General features: G+C 37.8%; 1 protein-coding gene across 5 annotated transcripts in view; it reads right to left on the bottom strand.

Moving 5' to 3' along the window:
• ANO4 (anoctamin 4) overlaps positions 1-23,220 on the bottom strand; it is a 173,358-nt gene that overhangs the window by 73,233 nt on the left and 76,905 nt on the right. For all 5 annotated transcript variants that reach the window (XM_088165126.1, XM_088165127.1, XM_088165129.1 and 2 more), the window contains one exon: positions 19,399-19,557. In XM_088165126.1, the coding sequence (XP_088021252.1) occupies positions 19,399-19,557 (159 nt within the window). The remainder of the gene's footprint in view (positions 1-19,398; positions 19,558-23,220) is intronic.

Here is a 23,220-nt window from a genome sequence, read left to right as displayed (position 1 = left end):
TTGACCTGAGGACACTGACATGTGAAACATAGAATAACTTGATGTAAGAAATCAGAGGCACATGATTACAACTTAGAATGATTTTTTGGTGAAATCTCATGACAAATGTGATGAGGAAGTAAAACTTTGTTTTTATTTTGCAAAGTACTTGCAGAGGTTCTGCTCCAGTGGAGTTAGCAATGCAGGCAGGTGGCTGCTTCCTGCCAGCATTCAGGCAATGTGTCATCTAATCCAGCTCAGAGCAGGTGTCATTGTTACAGTCCCTAATTTCTGGCACCATTTGACAGGATCTCAGTTCTGGAACAGAACAAGGGAAAATGCTTGCAATGTCCTTCTACGTAAACAAAAATATGTGGGTGGGAGGACAGCTTCAAGAACAGGGTAGATTACTTGAGTAGAAGTAAAATGCAAATACTATCTCACTGTTCAAAAATTTACTGTTCAATGATGAGCTCACAATCTGCAGTAGAGAAATACAAATTCCTTCCAGATAAGAAACTACATCAGAAGGAAGTGTTTAATTCCAACAAATGTCATCTAAATCTGCAGAATGGATCTTACAAGGTAACTTAGATGTAGTGAATCAACCATGCAAACTATATCCTCTGACTTGGACTGCCCTTCTGAGAGAAAAGGATTAGAAATACCTGCAGCATGACCATCTTAATGGAAAAGGTTGATATGACTGTGAGGTAATGATAAAACATATCTTGATAATTCCATCAGCAAATACTGGATGAATACAGGTTAAACCCATCTGGGTAAGATCTCTGTGACAAAATAACCAATATTATGGATTTTATCTGACAAATATCTTTTAATTCCTCTGGACTGGAAAATTACTATAAACTTGTGAAATCATTATTTGCAGATTTAAAAATGCAGATAGCTAAAATCTCTGGGCAGAATAATTCATTTTTACTTATCAAAACAGTATTTGACATTGTCTCTTTACATGAAACATCAGTTATGGGCTCAGATGCTAGATTAAAAAGGTTAATATTTTATGCAGTGATAGCTGACATCATCAAACCTTTTTGACTATTCTATGGGCCAAAGAAAGGTCTCTTAAGTGTATTGTTTTACTTTTGACATCACAGGCCATTAAAAATACATCACACAATTGAACTACGTTTTATAAGGCAGCTTCCTTTTTGATTTATCCCAAGAGTAAAACATAAAGCCGATGTTTTTACAGTATGGATTTATTTCTCATTAATAATTTTTTGAAGTGGAGAATACTTACATTTAATGAATCGTCCATTAAATATTCATGTTTGCTTTTAGAGCTTATTGGAAAAACATTGCTTTGGTAAAGAAAAAGGCAATTTATTTTTTGTCCAACAGTTAATTTCACAAACACGATAATTAATCAAACACACAAAAAATTCAGGCAGGCTTACGATAGCTTTTTCATACAAATAACCTAGAGAAAACTGAATAAGCTGCTTATTGCATCATAGAATAATATAGTTCATCTAGTCAAATCTCCTGCTCTAAGCAGGTCCAACTGTGGTTTGTGGCATCTTGGATACCTCTGTGGCGGGAGACCTTGCAACCTTTCTGGGCACCAGAGTATCTCTGGACAGAAAGGTCACAGCTGAACTTCCACGTGGGTGTAGAAGTGTTGGCAGCAGCCCAGGCTCTGAGCACCTGCCCGTGCTCCAGCTGTGTGAAGCTCTTTGTCTGTTCAGCTCCCTCTTCAGAGCCTGGTTTCTCAGCTCAAACGATCAAGGAAGACAAGAAATACATATATGACTATCCATCTGGACTCCAAGGTCTTTTCAGCACCCACACTTTCCAGGATGCAGTGAACTGCCCTGCAGCTCTCTATACACCTCTGTATTTGATGGTGCCACTCAGAATTCTTTCTAAAGGGAGACATGCATGAGCTCAACAAGAGCACAGCTGAGGAAGAGAATACTCTTAAGGTCACTGTCAATTCAGTCCACATGACACAAGCCACACGTTCATCAAGCCAGCTGCACACCCACCACATGAGTCATTGCAGGCAGAGGTGTTAGCCCATGCTGTAGGGGAAGCAGTGGGGTGATGCATATTCTTGTTAGCACAGACTTTTATCTCAGGTGCTGGCATGACTAGAATAACTACATCGACTGGCTGCACCTGGGCGAGTTTCTGCACCATTCCTGGCTGTGCAGGACACACATATGCCTCTGCTCTGCAGGAAAGTCATAGAAGCACACTCTGACTGCTCCTTCTCAGACTTAATGCAGCTTCTCATTTTCCAGGGAAGAGAAAGCACCTAAGAAAAACCAAGATGCAGTTAAATGAGGGGGAAAGATGCATGTGAAGAATGTGAATTACTCACAACTCTACCAGTTACAGTTACCCATAAACTCTGCTAGTCTGGGTGACTCAAATGCTTGTTCATTTGACAAATATCTCAGTTTTCTGTGCCTTACTAATCTTACTGCAAGGATTATTAGAATTAGAAAGAGTTGAAAGAGGGATCTTCTAAAAATCCATTTCACATTGTTCAAATCATTGCTGCAAAACTTTCCTGCCTTTCTCATTTAAAAGCAGAAACATGAGCAAGCCATTTTTCCTTTCTTCTTCCCCCTTGTACGCTGTTATACAGTTGTTATATTTCTTTAATAAGATAGACAAAGTGAAATTCTGAGCAACTGCATTCTGTAGTCTTACTAAGGTACCCAAGAGACCTGATACACTAAAAGGATGCAAACAAAATTTTATGAGGAAAGTTGTTTCATAAATATGCCAAAGCATATGGTAGAGCAGCCATCTCTTCAGATACTCCACCATCACTACACAAAAGGGAAGTTCTTTCCAAAGCAAAATATGATGTTGAGAATAGGCTTGGTTACCACCATTCAGTTCACAATTCAGGTTAAAATAATTAGATAGATTATTCTTTTAAATCCCAAACTGTGCTCCGACTGTATAAGACTTCCCACAAAAAATTAAATAAAAAACCCCAAGAGATGAGGGCAAATCCATCTTAACATATTGTCTTCAGCAGGCCACAGTTTCATGTTGATCATAAAAAGAAATCTCATGGTTTAGTGCAGAGTAGAAATTTCTAGTAATTGATGGTGTACATGATTTTTCACCTGTCTGTTCAGCTAAGCTCAAAGTAATTTGACCTCAGAATGTAACCAGATCATCTGGTGTTAAAAACCCACACATCAGAGACACAACAAAAAGCTCACTTTCTTAAGCAAAGATAGAGTAATTAGAATCTAACTGGAGACAAGACGAAATTGAAATACATAATGTCTCTGAACTAAGAAGACAAAGCTCTGGGTCCTTTGTGCATCTGTGTACAAATCCCCTCATTTGTTACACACATGGTAAATGAAACAAGGTCGATGTGTGACAAGGGCAAATTGCAAATTTGCTTCGGACTGTTCTAATTTATTGTGGTAAAGCAATGCCCATACGTGGCACAATGAACTGTCAAGGCAGACACCTAAACATGAACTCTGCTATTGATCAATTATTTCTGTTCCCAGTGTGCCTACTGACATAAGGTGCTGGATGAAAACACCTCCTGTATGACACAAGAGCAGAGCAGCACCAGATGGAGCTCAGTTTCTTAATGGTTCAGATAAATGTAATAGAGCACAGAGAGGATTTTCTCTCCTAGTTTGGAGCTCTGACATGCAGATTTAATGAGAGGAGTTGCAGAAAACAAACAAGTCCTCTTATTCTGGAAAGACAAGATCACTATCACATGAGTTAACATCTGTTTTGATCTGATTTGCTTTGATCTGATATTGCAAAGTTGTGGTACTAATCCTCAAATTTGCAGAAAAAATTTGGGTTTTGAGATCCCTATGATGCTGTGAAATGAAGGCCACAAATAACACATACTGGCAAAGAATCCCCCTTTCCAAATTCACTTATACCATGGAGACTGCCATAGTGAAGATTCTTTGCTTAATAAAAAATACTGTCCTTCCCTAGAGATAAAAAAAATATTATTGTCTTTAAGAAGCCCTCAGCTTACAAAAGGCATCTTGTTCAGCTTAGGAAAGTACAAATGTCTTTTTTATCCATTGACAGATAAATATTTCTAGATTTTTTATTTTTGCGTTTTGCCTTTTTTTTTAATAAGGGTTGTGCCTCTTAGAGGTGCAGCAGAGAATTCACAATCCAAAAGGGAAACAGAAGTAATGAGCTTTAACTCTGTGGTGTTATTCAGTGAAAAATTTTGGAGTAGAATTGAAATTCTCGTCTACTGTACTTCTGTAACGAGTATGCTTACAGCATTTCATTCTCTTCTACAGGGAAGTGTAAAAATGTAACATGGAAATAAAATTAAGACCTCACTTCACTTAATAATTCCAGTTTTTCAAGCTCTTTATAGATAGATGCACTATTACAGATATTTGCTTCTATTACAAAGATTGCCTGACAGGAAATTTATAATTCTATTGGATAATTTTTGAAATAAATCAATATGGCTCATTCATTAAAGGCGCTATAGCTAATAATCATTTTTTGAAAGTAATTTTCTTAAAAAGCACAGCATTTTGGGCCCAATGAATATTATAAAAGATATTTTAAAATTGGAGGGAAATTCCATTAGTGTTACAATGCAAGAGAGCAGGGAAAATTTTGCAAATTGCAGAACACTATCTCAACAAACCACCTCTTAGGGTATTATAATTGCACATACACTGCAGGCTGTTGTTCCTGTCAAATATTTAAAATACAACATCCTGCATGTCCAAGAAATGCAGTGTAGAAATGTTCTTTGCAGAGTCACTATAATTGCTTGTGCTGTACAAGCACACATGCACCATCATGCATAACCTCTTCTGAATGTCAGAGAAGAGTGGTGCATTGGTTAGGGAAGAAATGGTATTAAAATTATATGGCACATACCTCTCCTAGTTCATGGTACTAGGGACTGAAAGCTTTGAATTGAATTATTATGACAGTAGCACAGCTGGTGAATTTCTTTTCTAAAATAATTTTATTGCCTTACTGTGCACAATTGCCTTACTGCTCTTTAAAAAAAAGGAAGGATTACAAAATTACAAAAATTAACTGATTTCTGCAGCACAATATTTCAAAGAACCCCCCCCTTCTGTGCCTTACACACTCATATCCAGAAACACAACTGACAAATACTTCTCTCAGTGATATATTTGTTTCCTCCCCCAGAATCCCATCTGCATCTTGCTTATCTCCTAATCAAAGTCACATTTCTCTTACCAGGCTCCTCTCACCAGCACAGAAGGCAGCTAATCCTGCCCATCACTCTGCCTGTGTGTGATGCACGATGGAGGCAGCTCCAATGTCACATCTCTGCCAATGGCAGCCTCTGGAGCACACCAAATTAGCGATCTCTATGTTTTAAAACTTCAGTTTGAAAAAGTAACAAGTCAACCTAACTTTCGAACTAGAGGAACCTGGTATAAAATATACACATACTGAATTTCCCGAACTACCAAGGGAACAAGAATGTGAGGATTCTTGCTTTGTCCAGATGGTATTTAAGCACAAAATGGGAGAAAACTGAAAGCTTTAAAATATCTTTTTTTCTGGCATATTTCAAGTTAGAGAAGAGCTCATCTAACACAGATGCCATCTCCCCTTTAAAGCATGAAAGGTTAACAGGAAAATATCAAAATACTAATAAGGAAAGAGCTCTGGGTAACAATTGAGCAATCATCACCACTGTGCATCGTTGGTGGAAAGTGCAGTGGCAGCAGCACTGACAAGAAAATAGAAAGTCTAATGTTGGAAATGTCACCAAGTGCCTAAAGTGATTCACTTATCTAACGTATGAATATTTTTAATGCATAATGAAGAGCAAAGGAAAATGGGAGAAGGAGAAACTGTGCTCTGTGCTTAGGTAAATGGTTTCTCATGTTACACTCTAATGTCTGACAAACACATTCTTGTAGCACACAAGATAGAGAGGTGGCTGAGAGTTAAATGCAGAAAACATGAACACACAAAATAATCGCTGTTAGAATTAAGAAGAGAAGCCAGCAACAGAAGCCAGACTAAGGTAAAATGCATGAAGATTGAAAAACAAAACAAATCAAAAATCAAATTAAGAGCATACAGGACTCAAATTCCCTAGTCCTTTATTTTGTATAGCTATTCAGCAGGGGTAAAGTACAGCCTGAGTAAGAAATAGATGGATTAATTAAAGGACGATCAGAGCAGGACAATAAGAATGATGAAGAGTTTTGGGAAACTTCACCTGGAGGGAAAAAGATTGTTCAAAACACAGATGGAATTCAAAACACCAAAGAAAATGGTAAGCAGAGATTACAGTAACATTTAGAAAATAAGTAACAAATAGTTACTTATAGGAAGAGAATGCACTGCACTCCATTTTTCTTCTCAATCAGGCAAGAAATAACTGTATTAAATTGCAGCAAAGGAGGTTTAGGTCAGATCCTATCTAACACTACACAATAATTTCTAGGACTTGGCATGTTGAGCTGTAAGAGATGTATGAGTGGCTGAGATTTCTTAGCCTGGGATAAAAGGAGAAGCCCTATATTTATGCTCTTATGTGGATATTACTTTAATAAACCCTGTCAAGAAGGCAGAAATTGTTCTTAAACTCTTTGTCCACATCCTTACACAAATATTTTGCTTTCACCATACTAAAATCAATAACACGGTATTTGATAAAAATCACAGAGGACTCAGGCAAAAGTGGTATTAAAAGCATAAATTTCTTCAAACACATCCAATATCCTTCAGAGTTTCAACGGTATCTGTGTGCTTTACTTACTGTGGAATATGCTACTATTTTACTTTAAATTGTTTTCTGAGATCTTCAGTTTTTATAGGCTTCAAGATCAAAATTTAGCTGTTAAGGGCACCAGAAACATATCTCCCCTTTGTTAGAGGCAGACACTTGAAACAACTCAATCTACAAGAGGCTGGGAACTCAAGAGTAACACGATGAAAGAGTTCAGTGCTTTTGGATATTGATAGTTGTTTGTACTTTGTTGACAATGCTCTTTGCTGTGGAGTTACAATGTCTGTCAGGTGTTCAGAGAGGTGCATATGCACTGTTTAAAAAATACAAATTCTAGGTGTTCAAGAAAACCTGACACATATTCACGTTCTCATTTTAGTTTTAGGAATTTTAGGAACTGACTGTGATAATCTCTGAACACAGGATAAGGAATCTAATCTGTTCATGTTCATGTACATCCTGATGAGACCTGAACCAAATTTCAGCCCAGCACTATGTCCCAGGTTGTTGATCTAATTTCACCTTTCTGTAGTTACATGAATTAAAATGCTGGTGCAGAGACTCTGATTGCAAAAGCCTCTGTTAGATCATTTCTGCATCAAGAATGCAGAGTTTAGGAAATGAGGTTTTCTTTTATGTGACATGTTGTCTAATGGAAAATATCCTTCATGCCCTACAAGTAATCTATGAAATTAATTAAGAAGATAGCATATAAAAGCTTTGTTAGCAAGGCATGGTTTGTCCTGTATGAACATCCCATTGATCAGCTGTGATGTCATTTAAGAGAGAAAAGCGTTTTGCTGCAACACCAAACTGAACAAATTCTATGAAAATGGAGGAAATTGGACAAGGTTTCTAAAAATTTGTCAGGAAACACGTGAAAATTTTCACTTTGATTTAGTTTAAAAAACTGTCCATACAAAATAACGTGTTTTGGTATTTGACTGGATTATATCTGTTTTCTCTTTTGTAAATATAGCCTTTCTAACAACCAGCTCAGCATTTTAATATCAGGTATTTAATACTGAATCTGTTTAAATGAAATATTTTCACATATTCAAAATATTTCTCTTTCCTCAGCTAAAACTCTTTACTGAGTCTAATCTATACCATTGATTATTAATTCCTTGTCTTTCTCCTTTGCTGCATTTTGTTAAGACGTTCTCCATAATTACAAAACAATTGTTTCAAGATGTTAAGGGCTTGTGTTGCATTTCCAAAGAGATTTTACACCCATGTTTATATTGGGAGCTATTCAATGAGAAGGGGCTTTTCTTACCTATCTGCCATGATTTGATGTGGATATGCCTCCATATTTTGATTCTAGTGTCCCCCAATGCTTTCTCACCATCATTCTAAATTCTCTGCTTTCCCAAAACTCTGATCTGCTAACCTTTCCCAAATAATTTTTGTGTTGTGCCTTTTGACTGGAATAATACATTAGGAGGAGACATTAATTGTGTTTCCTTTCATAAGACAGACGAAAACCCAGCCCAAGATGGAAATGTAAATAGGCATGGCAAGCAGCCATCAATTCCCAGTCAAAACATCAAAGAACAAAAAATGTCAAATAATGGAAAAACTGCAGAAACATTAAACCATTCCATAGTTTGGGGGTTTTAGAATGGAAATTTTCAGTTGTCACACAATTCCATTAGTTGTATACTTTACCTTACATCAGTACTGGGGATGATCTTGCAATCCACAGATCTATTAATATAAACCTATAGATAACACCTGGACAGAGGGCAAACAGAGAGGCTTATCTTGAGGAGCTCATAGATATGGTGTGTGACAGGTATCTGACCCAGTTTCCCCTGCTGGATACTGGCAGGCCACTATATTTGTATCAAAACATTGGCACTGTCATGCCTCTAAGCCTACTGATCCTGAGAAGTTCCCTGAAGGCTTACTCCCAAGGAGCAGACACCACAGGTGTGATTCAGAGCAACTAAGTTTGCAATGGAGAGGAACAGGCACCTTCAAGGTGTAATTCATTTGTTCTATTTTCCTCAGAATGAGATGAGCTGATGCAACCTAGTCAGATTATGTACATTGTCAACAGCTACAGCCAATATGGTTTCTTTTTATTTTCCTCTTGGGGCTCTGCAGTACAACCACCTTATTTTCCCTGGACTCCTGTCATCTTCCCCACCACCCACATCAACTCCTGCAGTAGCAGAGACACCTTACCTCCTCCAGCTGCACCTTCATGGGTGCCTATAGGGCACTGCTCAGCTGTCTGGGACACATCACAGCAGCACCATTTGATTCAGAGCATTTTACAAGGCCTTGGCTGCCATCCATTTCTCCCATCCCGCCCTATTCATTCTTCAGAGAAGACATAGGGAAATGCAGACTTTTGAATAACAAAGCCTCCCATCAGTGTCCTCTGTACTTTAAAAGGCCTCTTGAATTTGGTCAGTACTTTCTGTATTTCATTATTGAATTCTTCTCTCCTGTGAATTTCTGAAGCTAATGATAAAATCCATAAATTTGCACAAGAACATTGACCTGGAATGTTCTAAAAATCACAGCTTCTATCCTCTCAATTGCTGTTTCAGGACATTTGTTTAATCCAATCTTGTCTCAGAAAGTCACAGTTTCCAATAGCAATAGCACTCACAGTACAACTTCAAGAACTCTGGTGATGAAGGGCCATATATAGAAAATCTATAGAATTCTATAGAAAAAAGCCATAGCCATCCTGATCTAGCACTGGTGAGAGCTCTGCTTCACAAAGTTGACCTTCAGATGTGTCTTCTTGCCAGCACTCTGGAGCTTCTCCAGATTCTCCAGAAATAAGGTCACAGGATGGATTACTAACTTATAGGGCACAAAAAGACGCAGAAGTCTAAATATGAAAAGACAAATTTCTTGAGGAAAAAACCATGAATTTTGCAAATTGCAAGACAAAGTACAGAGTCATGGTTTCCAGATGCATGTCTCCATTTTGTTCTTCTCTTACCTACATTTTCACTGTGGAGTCTTTATGGTTTATGAAAATGTTTGAAGTTTAAAAAGGTGTAAGAGATGGCTTTTAGACAAAAAAAGTAAGCACAAAGTCCTTATATTTTAAGAATGGCGAATCAATCTTGTTATAAATTGAAAGGTCTATTAGAGTCTATTAACAAAAACAAACTGTACCTAAAAAGAATAGTAAGTAGAGTACCATGAAGATCTCCAAGAGGAAACAAAAGGGTTTTCACATTGTTTTTCTAAAATGTACTTATACAGATTCTTTCAAGAGGTTTCAGATAAGAAAATAAAAGATAATTTGTGCATAGAAGAGAGTTTTGTAAACCAGGTAAGACTTTCTGGCTGACAGAAGTTTCAGTTAGTGTGGCTATCTCAGAAGCATTTTTCCCTCAGGTCAGGCTTTTTTAAACTTAATTTACAACACCATTTCATTACCACTCAAACAGCAAGAAACAAATATGTAAATATGCAGTGGATAATTCTGCATTCCATTAGGGCCCAGAGACCCATAAACTGAAAGGTCTTTTTCAAGAAAGTTGAGCCCTGATGTAATTGACTACCTCTATTTTGTTCTGTTGCCACAACTGAAATACTGTTAATCCAAGGCACTGACTTAACCCCGTATAACAAAGAAAATCACACAATGAGAGGGCCTGGAGTCCTTGTGCCCAGAGCAGGGAGAAAGGGAGCTGTCCCTTCCAGGTTCATGCTTCCCTCTTGGCACTGCTTCCAGGGGGGCAGCCCCACACCACCTCAGCCTTTAGGGGAAGGTGTAAATGTCCCCAAGACCAATCATTACCATTTGTTTTAGATGCACAATGCTGTAAACACTGTGCTGTCTTCTCAAAACAAGTTCAACACCAAAATCATTAACATAAAATGAGAACACAAAGCCTGCTGCTGGGTTTCTATATACTCTTTCTGTTCCCTGGGGACAACTTTTGATTTTTGCTTAGTAAGCCATTACTATAAGGGAGTGTTGCAGCAAACCAGTCATGTCGCATTTGGGCAAAGAAAACTCTCACTGCACATTAAGTGATTTTAGCCTTGTGCATTATGCTTATTCCTGATGCTGCTGGTAGGTGAAACAGCACCTCAAAAATAATTGCAGTTTAAGATCAGTTACTGTAAAGGGAAAGATGACTTTTGACATATAGGGGACATCTCATATATAACCATGATAATTTTTTCTTAATCTATTGCCTGACTGGTTTCTTTCCTTCACATGATTTTTGACGTTCTGATTTGTGGATTTTGATCACAGTAAATTCTTTGACAAGAAACTTTACCTGTTCCTGAAAGAAGTATGTCAGGGGCTTTTAGATTCCTGTTCAGTTATCTATGTATTTTCTATATTACCTCTCTATTCCTTGAAAAAGCCATATTTTTTTTTTTAATGGATCAAATTTTGAACAACATTTGCTTAGTCTACTAGATTTACGATGCCCTGTTAAAGGCTGGCACTTATCAACTCAGAAACGTATTCATTTATGGGCTCCTCCAGATAATCAAGAAATTTATCTTGAAGAACTAGATTTTGAAATTTGAGTTCAGACCCTATCTATCCAGACTTTCATTTATCTCCCCAAATTTTCTTCTAAATTGCCATTGTGCTGTACAGTAGACATAGGAACTGAAATCTAAAAGTTTTCCCTCAGAAGTTCAGGCAGCTGAAAACAGAAAAACTCCGTGGGAAAGGATATTGTTCTCCTTGTACCAACACATTTGTCTGTAAAACACTGCTGAAAAGAGACTCCTTTTGCTATGTGCATTAGATAAGACCAGTCTGAATTGAGATGAAATGAACAGCCCAATATTAAAAATTAAATAGCTGGAAACACTTTCATTTCTAAGGTTTGAATTTCAGTCTGGTTCCCTTTTTGCAGGCATAGTTTATGTCCTGTTGATGTACCTGTCCATGATTTGTGGATGCAACCAGACGCAGTGCTTAAAACATTAAATAACAAACTGTACCTGCTAATAATAATATGTTATGCTGCTCATTAAAATATGAGCCTACAGGCTGCATAATTTGTACTGTAAATTCATTAGCTGTAGACATTTACATATTGAATAATAAGATCAGGAAAGTGAGAGACTGAAACAACTTACCAGAGTCCATGAAAGCTATGGAATTTTTGTTACTGCTTACAATAGTGAAGTAACATTGAACTACACCTGTGATGGATTGACCCTGGCTGCATGCCAGGTACCTACTAAAGGCACTCCATCACTCCCTTTTCCATCAGGACAGGGGAGAAAATAGAAGAGGAAGCTCACAGACCTGGATAAGGACAAAGTGAAATCACCCAGCTGTTACCATCATGGGTCAAACAGACTCCACATGGAGAAATTAGTTGAATTTATTATCAATAAAATTAGAATAGGAAAATGAGAAATAAAACCAAACCTTAAAATACCTTCCTCCAACCCTTCCCTCTTTCCAGGCCCAGCTACACTTCAATTTTTCTCTACCTCCTCCTACCCAGTGGTATTTAGGGACAGGGAATGGGAACTGCAGTAGATTCTTTACATGTTGTCTCTGCTACTCCTTTCTCCTCAGGAGGAGGATCCCTCACACTCTTCCCTTGATCCAGTGTGACATCCCTTCCACAGGAGACAGTGCTCCATTAACTTTTCAAACCTGGGTCCTTCCCACAAGCTGCATTCTCTGCAAACTTCTCCAGCATGTGTCTCTTTCATGGGATGCAGTCTGTCAGGGACAGATTATTCCGTGTGTGTCTCTTGCACAGGTCACAAGTCCTACCAACAAACATGCTCCAGCATGGGCTCTTCTCTCCAGGAGGCCACAGGTCCTTCCAGGAGCCTGCTGCACTCTGGGGTTCTCCACAGGTGACAGGTGCATATCTGCTCTCCTGTGCACCTCCATGGGCTGCAGAGGCACAGCTGCCTCACCACGGAATATGCCATGGGCTGCAGGGGAATCTCAGCTCCAGCAGCTAGAGCATCTCCTCCCCTTCCTTCTTACTGACCATGGTGTCTGCAGAGTTGTTCCTCTCACACATTCCTCTCTTTTGGCTGCTGTTCTGCAGCAGGCTTTTTCCTCTTTTTAAATACTTTATCACAGAGGTGCTACCATAGTTGTTCACGGGCTCAGTCTTGGCCAACAGTGGCTTCATTTTGGAGCTGTGTGGCACTGGCTCTGATAAATGGAAGGGAAACTTCTAACAGCTTCTCACAAAAGCCATTCCTGTAGTCCCACTTACCACTAAAACCTGGCCATGCAAACCCAATACAAGGTCTCATCTTCTCAAGATCAAGAAAGGCTAGTTTTGTCCAAATGCCAGTTTAGCCCAAAGGAAACCTGTTAGCCATAGGGGGCATCCTGCAGGTTGCTTGACCTACCATGCATGTACAGCAGGGATAATCCCCACTCTCACCATTTTCCCAGTGCTAACTAGTATATATCTCATATAGGCATGTTCATAGCTGTCTTCCTCTCAGTCAAAAAGCTCAGAGGACAGCTGATATAATTTCAGTAGTGGAAGCTTTTCTTAGCCACCATTTTCTCTAGTGGATGGGTGCTTTTGATATGTGCAGAGTAAGCTCAACATGACAGAGAAAAGATATGAGCACCAAATAAAAACTAGCAGCCAGGAAAAGATTTTCCAGCTGAACCTGCAGCTTGCTCCTGTCTACCACACAAACTCTCCTGGCAAGTTATAAAAAGTCAATTGACCATAGACTAAGCACTCTGGTTTAAACTGTATGCCTGGTTGATTAAATTAACATCATAGAAGCAATAAACTACAAAAAAGTCATTGTGCTTTCAATAACTGGATAAACTGAATCATAACTGAAAAATAAACTTGGAATCAACTACAAAGGCACTGAGATTTTATTGTGCACCACTCAGAGAACCAAATTACATAAACTACGTTTATAAAACACTGTTTCTAACTCAGGTCTGCAAGTGCCACTTGGGGTCTGGAAGTCAGCTTAATTCTTTTCTACCTATGAATCACAATCAGAAAAAAACGTTTATGTAACAGGAATCTCATGGACAATTGCAGTGATGACGCACAAGCCAGAAAAAAGTAGATCAGTCTCTTAAAACTGTTTTGGCTCTGCAGTACTAACAACAACAACAAAAAGGAATAGATGTAATTTTTTTCCAGAAAGATGATAGTATTTGATTAAGTTCAGAAGCAATAGCTGTTGATTATAATATCTCTTTCACATCGTAACTTTCTGAACACCGTTAGTGCTCAGAAGTTTCAGTCTTTGAAGTTCTTGGCTTTTTCATGTTCTTTATTTCCAAGTTTTACCTCACTTTGACATGGTCATAAGCCTATTTTCCTTTACACTCAGGGATGTGCTAAAAGTCACAGAGATACTCTGCGTGCTCTTTCTGTCATCTGTAATTTCTCTCAACACTCATCATCTTGAAGGCAGGCTCCAACTTGCTGCTAAATATAAGTATCTTACTGAATACATGTTTCTGTGTCCTGCCCCATTAGCATGAAGTTACAGCCACATTTAGAGAAACTGCTTTACACAACTATTACTAGCTTTTCAGCAACCTACCTACATCTGCTTGCAAACTTAAAAAGTCATGAAATAATATTATTCTGTAATTATATTCCATCAACTACTGAAAAAGATTTCTAAAGATAACTTCTAGGGTCATGTTAACATAACTTAAGAGTCAGAGTATACCCACTAGTAGATACTTGTTCATACACCTCAGCTAAGCTTATACTGTGCTTTTTTTTCTTGTCCTTTTGGGTTTTCCCCAGAGAACACCTATTATATATTTCTACTGCCTATTGTATACACCAGCTGCGTTTTTGCTGCCAGATGTTGCACCAGAAATGTCAGCTTCTGCTTGAGGCAGAGAGCAAATGCAATTAGAGGTGCCCTGGTGACAGCTTGACACTTATGGCGGTAAAGTTTAAATTTTTAATTAGGCATGTAATGCAAAAGTCCACACAACTTGAATTCTTCCAAAAACTGGACCAGCACTACACTGACACCTTTTTATCAGGGAGATGCAAAGATCAATGTGCTGGCAAAAATCCAAATGGATTGGCTGTTACTTGTAAAATACCTGAAGCTAGTTTCTGAAGCACATTCTGCATGCAGTAGCTGTGAGGAGACCTGCTTTCCAGGGCAGTAAGGAATGCTATTGGTTTAAAGTAGTTAATTGCTTTTATATGCATTTATAAATTTATAAAATTAAATAAATTTAAAGGCATTTATACATGCCTTTTTTAAAAATTACCATAAATATACAAAATATATAAAATAAAAGGCCTGAATACTATTTTCATGACTTATGTAGTTAGTTCCCATTTACTACATTTTTACCACTCACTTTGTCTATCAATTGCTTTTGCAAGTAAACTGAATGAAGCCAATTTATAATATATAAATTAAAAACTTTGAACACAATTATAAGCATAATGTATCAAGTACATTTAGTAGTAGTAATACTCTGGATGGCTTAGTTTAGTGTAGCTATGAGAAGCAGAAAACCCTCAAAAAATCATGCCAAGTTCAAACTAAATGTCTGCTCCTAGGGCTACATGACCAGATCACAGCCCAACATCAGACTCATTTTACATACACTGTTTCTAGTTAAAAGCAAGACAGCTTTCTTCTTTTTCTCTTGTACAAATTACACATGCAAGTGTGGTCTATGTTTGTTCACTCATCATGAATTTCCTGCCTGTATCCTGCATTTGCATTACTTTACAGTACAGCTTAAAAGATTGCAAGTGAATGAGTAATACAAGTTAGCTGCTGCATGCTGCCTACCTCTGTGCATGATCTATTATCACAGTGTAGTTTAAAGTATCTTACTGAAAGATATCCATAATACTGCTCTTGTGTACCAGAACTGCATAGATACTCTTGACAGCAACTTAGCTCTACCTGGTCATTTAGGACAGGTAAACAGTAATTCATGCTGCAGGAATAATTTGGGGAAAAGGTACTCCTTCAGATTTTGGCCAAGAGGTTAAATTTATAAATATTTATTCTTGTGAAAAATATAATTGGCTCAAAATAATTCTGACTCTTCATTCTCTCTTGAAAAGACAGGTTTTCCAGAAATTGCTGGGCCACAGGGATGAACATTTAATTTGGAATGACAGACACTATTTCCTCTTCACATAAAAGCAGTTGCAAGTGATTCTTCTCCTGCATGTCAGTTGGTTGATCTAAATCTCAGGTTTATCTTGTATTTAGATAAATTTGAAACATACCATCAGAATGTGGACAGTAGCACACTGTTGACCTTTCACCCACCAGCTCTGGAAGGGATGAGCCTCATGTGATATTTACAGATTATATTAGTGCCTGCAAACTTACAGTGAGACTGGTACCTCATCTCCTATAAGAACATGCTCCACTGGGAGACTGTCCTCTCCATTTTCCCCATACATAAGTTTTTTCAAAGAGTATTGAAAAATGAGAGCAGCAGGATGATCAAGGATCCCAGAGCCAGGATATGATATGATATGATATGATATGATATGATATGATATGATATGATATGATACGAGTTATCTCACACGTGAGACATAGGAAAAGAGGGTATATCAACAAAGGAAATTTTACACCTGGCTGAAAAGAAAATACAGTGTCTTTTCCAGGAGTGACTTAAATTTTTGATTACCTTATTTGAGCATCTCTGCATTTGATCACATGTGTTGGATGTGGTCTGGAAGTCTCTGTATTTGGCAGGGTTAAAATACTCATCCTATCCAGAACCAATATACACAGAAAAGCAGGGGGAAGTGTCATAAAATGACTTGTGCTATACCACTCAATTAGTATTCCCTCTTAGAGTATTGTTTTCAATTTAAAATCTTTACTATTTAATTTTATTTTTATTATTTCTAATTTTTTTACTCTTTAAAGATGTTTTAACACTATTTTCTCTCCATTATTTCATTGTTTTTATTTTTTTTAAGTTTTCATTATTTTAATTAACTGTTCCTTGGTCTGGGATCCCCTCATTCTTTACTACTCTATGTACTGGGCACCAAAGCTGTCAGAGCTCCCAAGGCAGAGTGGTGTGGTACAGTTGAAGACTGTGAGTGTGAATTCATTGGGGAATATCTGCAAAACATTATCACCTTTTCCTGGAGTCAGAAGCATTTAATTGTTCAGACCTTTCTCACCTACATGATTTTGACATTGTGGCTGAAGTTACCTTAACTGTTGTGAATTAATTTCAGATTCACTTTCTCATTTCATGCTGCTAAGTGAACACTTTGTTCCCTGCATTCACCACTTCCTGGGAATTTCACTGTGCTGCACTTGTCAGTGAGCCACTGCAGTGCATTTCTCCCTCCCTGCAGTGAGCACATGTGTTTGAAATTGCAGTGTGGATAACTCTGTAAATTTTCAATGGTTTCACATTAAAACGACAGGGAGAAATGCCAAACTATGAACAGCTGCTAGTCAAGGGAGAATGAAACAACAATCACACAAAATTCACAGAAAGTAAAAAGTTTCTTTCAATCCAACAGTTACTACCTATTGCCTCTGGATATGTTCTGTGGCCAAAGCCACAGTGTTCTCGTTTCATCTGGGAGCAAACTTTTCTCAGTGGAAGCAGTATATTGCATGTGAACATCTTGAAAAAACCCTGCAGCTGAAATTTTCCAGAATTAACACTCAAAATAATGGGTAGTGTCAAAAAAAAGAGAAGTAAAAATAATGAGAAATAATCTAGACACTAGGTGACCACTCAGCTTAGTTTAAAGCTAAGTTTTAAGCAGCACTGTTCTTAATCTCTGGAGATGGGGGGGGGGGGAATGTACTAAGAATGTACATATTTCCTTGAGGATTATAATTAAATTTAGAAACTAACGTGATCATAAAATGTACATGCTAGGGTTTAATTTTAGGTCAGAGTCATATGTTAAAAAAGATTGCTACCCTAGATTTTAAAAACATTAGCCCGAGTCATGTAGCACAACTGAGTTTAGAAAATGTACAATTACTGATGCTGGCAAGAAGTCATACCAAGGGCAAATGAGATTAGTAAGAAATAAAATTCCATGTCACTAGCAAAATAGAAACTGAAATGAATAATCAAATTGGCAGATCATTCATGCAGCCTAGGCAGCAAAGTCCAAATAATGGTCTTGAAAGCCAAAAAAACCATCTACAGTAAGCACTTAAATAATGGATTTGAAAATTTTTCAGCACACAATGTTGCAATAACTTTCATAGTACTTAAAATATAAAGTGATTTTGTAGCTTTCACTGCTGACCTTAGCACAGTAATAAATCTGCAAAAAACTACAAAGTAGGAAAAAATTTATTTGAAACCATTGGACATATGTATTAATAGGAAGGATTCTAGGATTTTCCACACTGCCCAAATTTCTTTGTCAGTGTCTCTCCGACGGAAGCAGGGCAGAATTCTAGGATGTGAAGGTGAATAGCTGCAGCAACACTCTCATGCTCTTGGATGTTGGGTTATAACTCCGATAGGCAGTAGCACATATACAGGAAATGTAATAATGAACAATCTTTGGCATTGCAAACATCTATCAATTGCTGCAGCACTGAAGATGATGATTTCCAGCTTATTTGAAGGAATAGTTTAGGGTAAATTTTGGTATAACTACTGAAATGCTCTTAATACACTTACATACACAAATATCCATGCTCAATCAAAAACATTTGAAGAAAAGAAACATTTTCATTTTTCTGTAAAGGCTTCCCTTTTTTCCTCCCCAGTACTCTCCAAATAAGTGTGCACTTCAAGCACACAGACAGAATATGTACACATGTACCAAGAATTCAGTGAAAGAAAGGGAGATAAGGTATAACACCTACATAATTGATCAAAGCCTATACCCTGAAAATTCCTCTTTTGCTTCCATCAGTGGCAGCATGACAATGCATATTATCATGAGTGTGAGTCCACCAGGCACAAATAAAAGTAAACACTCAGCAATACCTGTTCTGGATGGAAGTGAAGTTTAAACCCTGCTTAAGCACATTATCAAAGTTTAAGGAAAATCATAGGCTTGGCAAGAGAGATATGGTCTCTTTAAACCTTGCTTCTGCTACCTAACATATCAATACATTTTAGACACTTGCACTAATTTCTACACTCTTGTCCATAAAAGATCTACTGATTTAGGACATTATGTTGGAAATAACAGAGATATAAATGATTCATATGTACTGTCCAATTATTTCAATGCTTAGGGTTAAGACAGAAGGAGAAACTTTAAGCTGTTTTTGAGCTACTAAAATACTCTCACATCGCTATGCCTAAGCTAACAGATAAAGGAAGGCAGGGATCTCGTTAGGTCTCTGGAAAGACTACCAGGAGCCTCAGCAAAGAGTGGAGCACATGGCTAGAAGCAAATGTAGGTGCAGAAATATGGATTGCACTCAGTAGAATTCAGGCCATTCAAACCCAGCACTTGATTTTTCATATTGCACAGCACACGGGATGAAATTCGGTGGCCTACTTGTGCATAAGGTTGAAAAAGATGACTGTAATGGCCTGTTTTGGCCTTCAATCCCTGTGTCTGATTTTCCTTTAGGCTACACTTTTGCACTGCTCTGGCCTATATTTAGGCATGCTTAAAAGCATTTTTCTACTGCTACAGCAGAGTGAAGGAGTTTCAGAGTAAACAAACCATACCCCCAGATTCTATATAGTTTCAATGTGGAAGATTTTAAGGAAGATCTCTTACTTCTTTTTCCATTTGAAGTCCTTCTGCTCTGATATTTCTCTCAAATACTTCCCTCTTCTCTGTCTGTGGATTAGATTTTCTATACACAAGGATGTAGTCAATCCGACATTTCCCATCTCTAAAATATAGTCCATTGGTTTTGTTCTTATCAGGTACCTCCTGTGAAGAGAAAATCAAGCAATTCAGTAATGCTAATTTGCCTTGATAATTGCTGCATTGCTGTTTTCATCATCAGCTTTCAGCAGGAAAGATAAGGAATCACAACAAGCTGTTCAAGTTTTAGGCTCTTCACATGCAATGCTTCTGACTTCATCTGAGAGGGGCACAGACTTCCCTACTTAAGGGGATCTTAAGGGGCATCAGGAGCCTTAGGAAAATACTTGGACATTTGGGGATGGGATAGGAGAGAATAGAACACATAAGAGAACCTCCCTCCCCCACCACCCTCCACAAGATTAGGAATAATTTCTGACTTATATAATAGAGCAGAGAATAGTGTCACTGAAGTGTAAACTTAGAATTAAGAACTTAATATGGCTGAATGCCTTTGTACATGTGAAAAGAGTAAACATGAACATTATCATTAACATTTACTGTAGTGAGAAACAGTAAAACCTGGCACAGAGATTTTCATTACTTTGCCCCTTAGGACACAGACAGCAATATGAAGGTTCTGTACCAACCTCACCATACCTCATCAAACTAACTACAGAATACTCCTTGCTTAAGGAATAGCTGAGGGTGGATTTAATTGGATTTATTTGGAAAGAATTCCTGGTTTTAGGTGTAGCAGCACATAAAAACAATAAAAGCAATAAATAGTGTCTCTTTTCTTTAAAAAAAACCCAAAAAACCAAAACAAACAAAACAAACAAACAAACCTCCAACAAAACGAAACAAAAAGTCTATTAAAATGTTTGGTCTGATAGAAAAACACAATTTGATTTCACTGAGAGGACAAACAGGTTACTCTCCTGAGATATAGAAAACCAGGCTACAGGTCGTTTTCCAGTAAGTCATGAGATGAAATTCTCTACAGATCCTCCTCACAATTTAACACTACTTCTATATAATACAAGTCCTGCCCAGGGTTTAAGTTTTCACTTTCAGAGAAGTTGAAATTGCATGGCAGTTTGCAATGGTTGGAGTGTTTCATATAGGAAATGTACACTGTGATGGAGATGTGGAAACAAACAGCACTCCCTCTGTGCAGTATAAAGGGCAAGGACCTTCAGGCATCTCAGGATCAGTTCAACTCTAAGGTGAAGGGAAGGTTAAGCTAATTTACCCCTGTTTTTCCAAAACTTTCTCTGCTGTTTCTGCCAAAAGTAGCCCTGCCCTACAATATGCAATCAAGTCTTTGAAAAAAAAAAAAGAATATTTTGCCTTTCACATTTGGGGAAAGGAGGGAATTTTCAAAATACTTTCACCATTAGAGAATTATTTCTGAATTTAAATCACAAAGTGAACATTATAATAGGAAAAATTATTTTTACAGGATAAACCCTCCCAAAACAATTTTCCCATTCAAATAGTTTAGTGTAAGCTATCTTTCTGTTTCTCAGCAGGCATTTTGATTCAATGGAAAAACCAATGAAAGCATCTCAAATGTCCCATCCCCTTGGTACATCCAGTTCACTAAAGGAAGAGGGGAATTTTTTTTTAACGTTCTTTCATTACAATGCCTAACTCCTGACACAACTTAGGGCATACTTGATACAGTGAACAGTTCTTAGAGCCCAAAGAGAAGAAAAGAAAAAAGATTTAATCTCTAAGGAAAAAACAGTACTAAACTATTTATATCTGTGCTGCATATCATGCTGATAAATGATATTACCAAGATATGAGAAGTATTTTTCATAGAACATTAAATGTGAAAACAGATCAGGAGGTACACTTTATTTTTTTCCATTAAAAATCTCTTTATGTCAAGAACACATAAAAAAAGCCCCAACAGCCCAAAGGGTATTTAAGGTTATTTAAATAAAAGAAGGATGTAGCAAGAGATTTAGAGGCTGTGGGTCAGCTTGGTGGTCCCGTTGTGATTTCTAACTCTCCCAGCAAGCCTCCTGTTCAGTAGTCAGAGTCAACATGTATTTTTGGCACAATAGGAAAGGAGCAGTAGAGCAAAACAATCCATGCTGAAGATCTGCTGTGTAAGCTATGTAGGCTTAAGGTCTCACCTTGGGCTCCCTTGTAGTCTGGTCCAAAAGACTCAGTGGATTTACATCCATAAGGAATACAGGTTTAAAACCCAACACTGCTCTGGACCTCAAAGAAATCATGGGAAGGGGCAACTGATGGATCCACTTCAAATGTACACTCCTCATCTGAACTCAGACTCATCCTGAGAGTACCATAAGGAATGTGTGCTTCTCTGCATGCAGTAGTGACTCCACTGGAAAAATTGATTTGCCCTTTCTTATGTTTCTCTTTCTCTGAAGAAAATTGGTTTGCCCTGCACTGACTCATCACTGAATGCAGAACCTTATATTAAAGAGTATCTGTGAGATTTAGCCAAGGTGTTTGACTTGTCAGACTTCTTCCACTACAGATATGATTGCCTGGGACAATTACTTCCCTTGGACTTGTGAAACACTACCAACCACAACTACAGTACTGTAATTTTTCACTCAGAAAGGTGGCTTGGACACCCTTATCTGCACTTGAAGGCCCTTTTCATTTTAGGAACACTTTATGTCAAATCCAGACTGATAAACCCTATTAGACTCTTTCAGCCTCTGGGAAGAAAACCTTTCTCTGGCCCTCTGTTACAGGCTCTAAGGCAACTTTATAGACTGAGTCTGGACTTGCAAGGACTCTTGGGGGTCTAACATGATACAGAGACAGTCAGGGCTGGCTCAGCAGTGCCAGCTGCCAGACTTCTGCATCATCCAAGTATTACAGAATGCTGGAAGCAAGTAGAACAGTGAAGACTTCACTCTAACAAGAAGCTTAGCATTTCTGTCTATCTTCGTGACTGTATTGTAATATGTGTTGTATAATTTGGACTTGTTTTCCAAGGAATATATCCTCAGTGCTCAGCTGGGAACCATCAGCATTCAGACATGACTCATATACATGCATACACTAGGAGAATTTTAGGCCAAAGAGTTTATCCACACATATCCCTACAAACCATATAACATCTGAACAGTGTATCTTGTCCTTCTAGAGTTTAGCAGGGACCAAGTACTTTGAAACATTTTTTGGTAGGCTGCAGTATCCCTGGAGTCCCATTAAGACTTTCAATTTTCATCTTTTTTTCCCCCCATCTTACACTTATATGTGACTTACAATGCTATTTTCCTCAGTTATGGTTACATAAAGACCTCTTAAATCTGCTCATAGTCCTCAAAGGTTTTCCCTTTCTCTTTAAAGAAAACAAAAAAGAACTCAACTAAGAGAAAAAAAATAGATGTTTTGAGATATTGTTTTTTCAATATTATTACATTAACAGCAACATGTCCTTCTGATCATTGTCTGTTAATTTTTCCTCTTTAACTTACAAAAATAATGTGCCTTTCACCTGTTCCTTTTTGCTAAAGACATGGTCCCAAAATGCAACATGGGACTATCACGTCAGATTAACCTATTACAGTGCAAGCAGGCAAAGAGAGTCCTTTATATGCTGTATGGGAAGCTAGGGAAGAGCTATGATTAAAGAAGATTAAATTGTGAGCAAGGTCAAACATATTCAGGGTGCCCTGAATTTTGTTGCTTTAATTATCTGTCTAAACATTCGAGGAGTACAGCTCTCTATGGGCTGAATTTCTAGAACAAAGAAAATCTCTGGCTCTCTCTCCTCAGCAGTGTTGCACA

This window comes from Sturnus vulgaris, chromosome 5 (genome assembly GCF_052056855.1).
Source record: "Sturnus vulgaris isolate bStuVul1 chromosome 5, bStuVul1.hap1, whole genome shotgun sequence".
NCBI classification, from domain to species: Eukaryota; Metazoa; Chordata; class Aves; order Passeriformes; family Sturnidae; genus Sturnus; species Sturnus vulgaris.
This window is presented reverse-complemented; position numbering and strand designations above follow the sequence as displayed.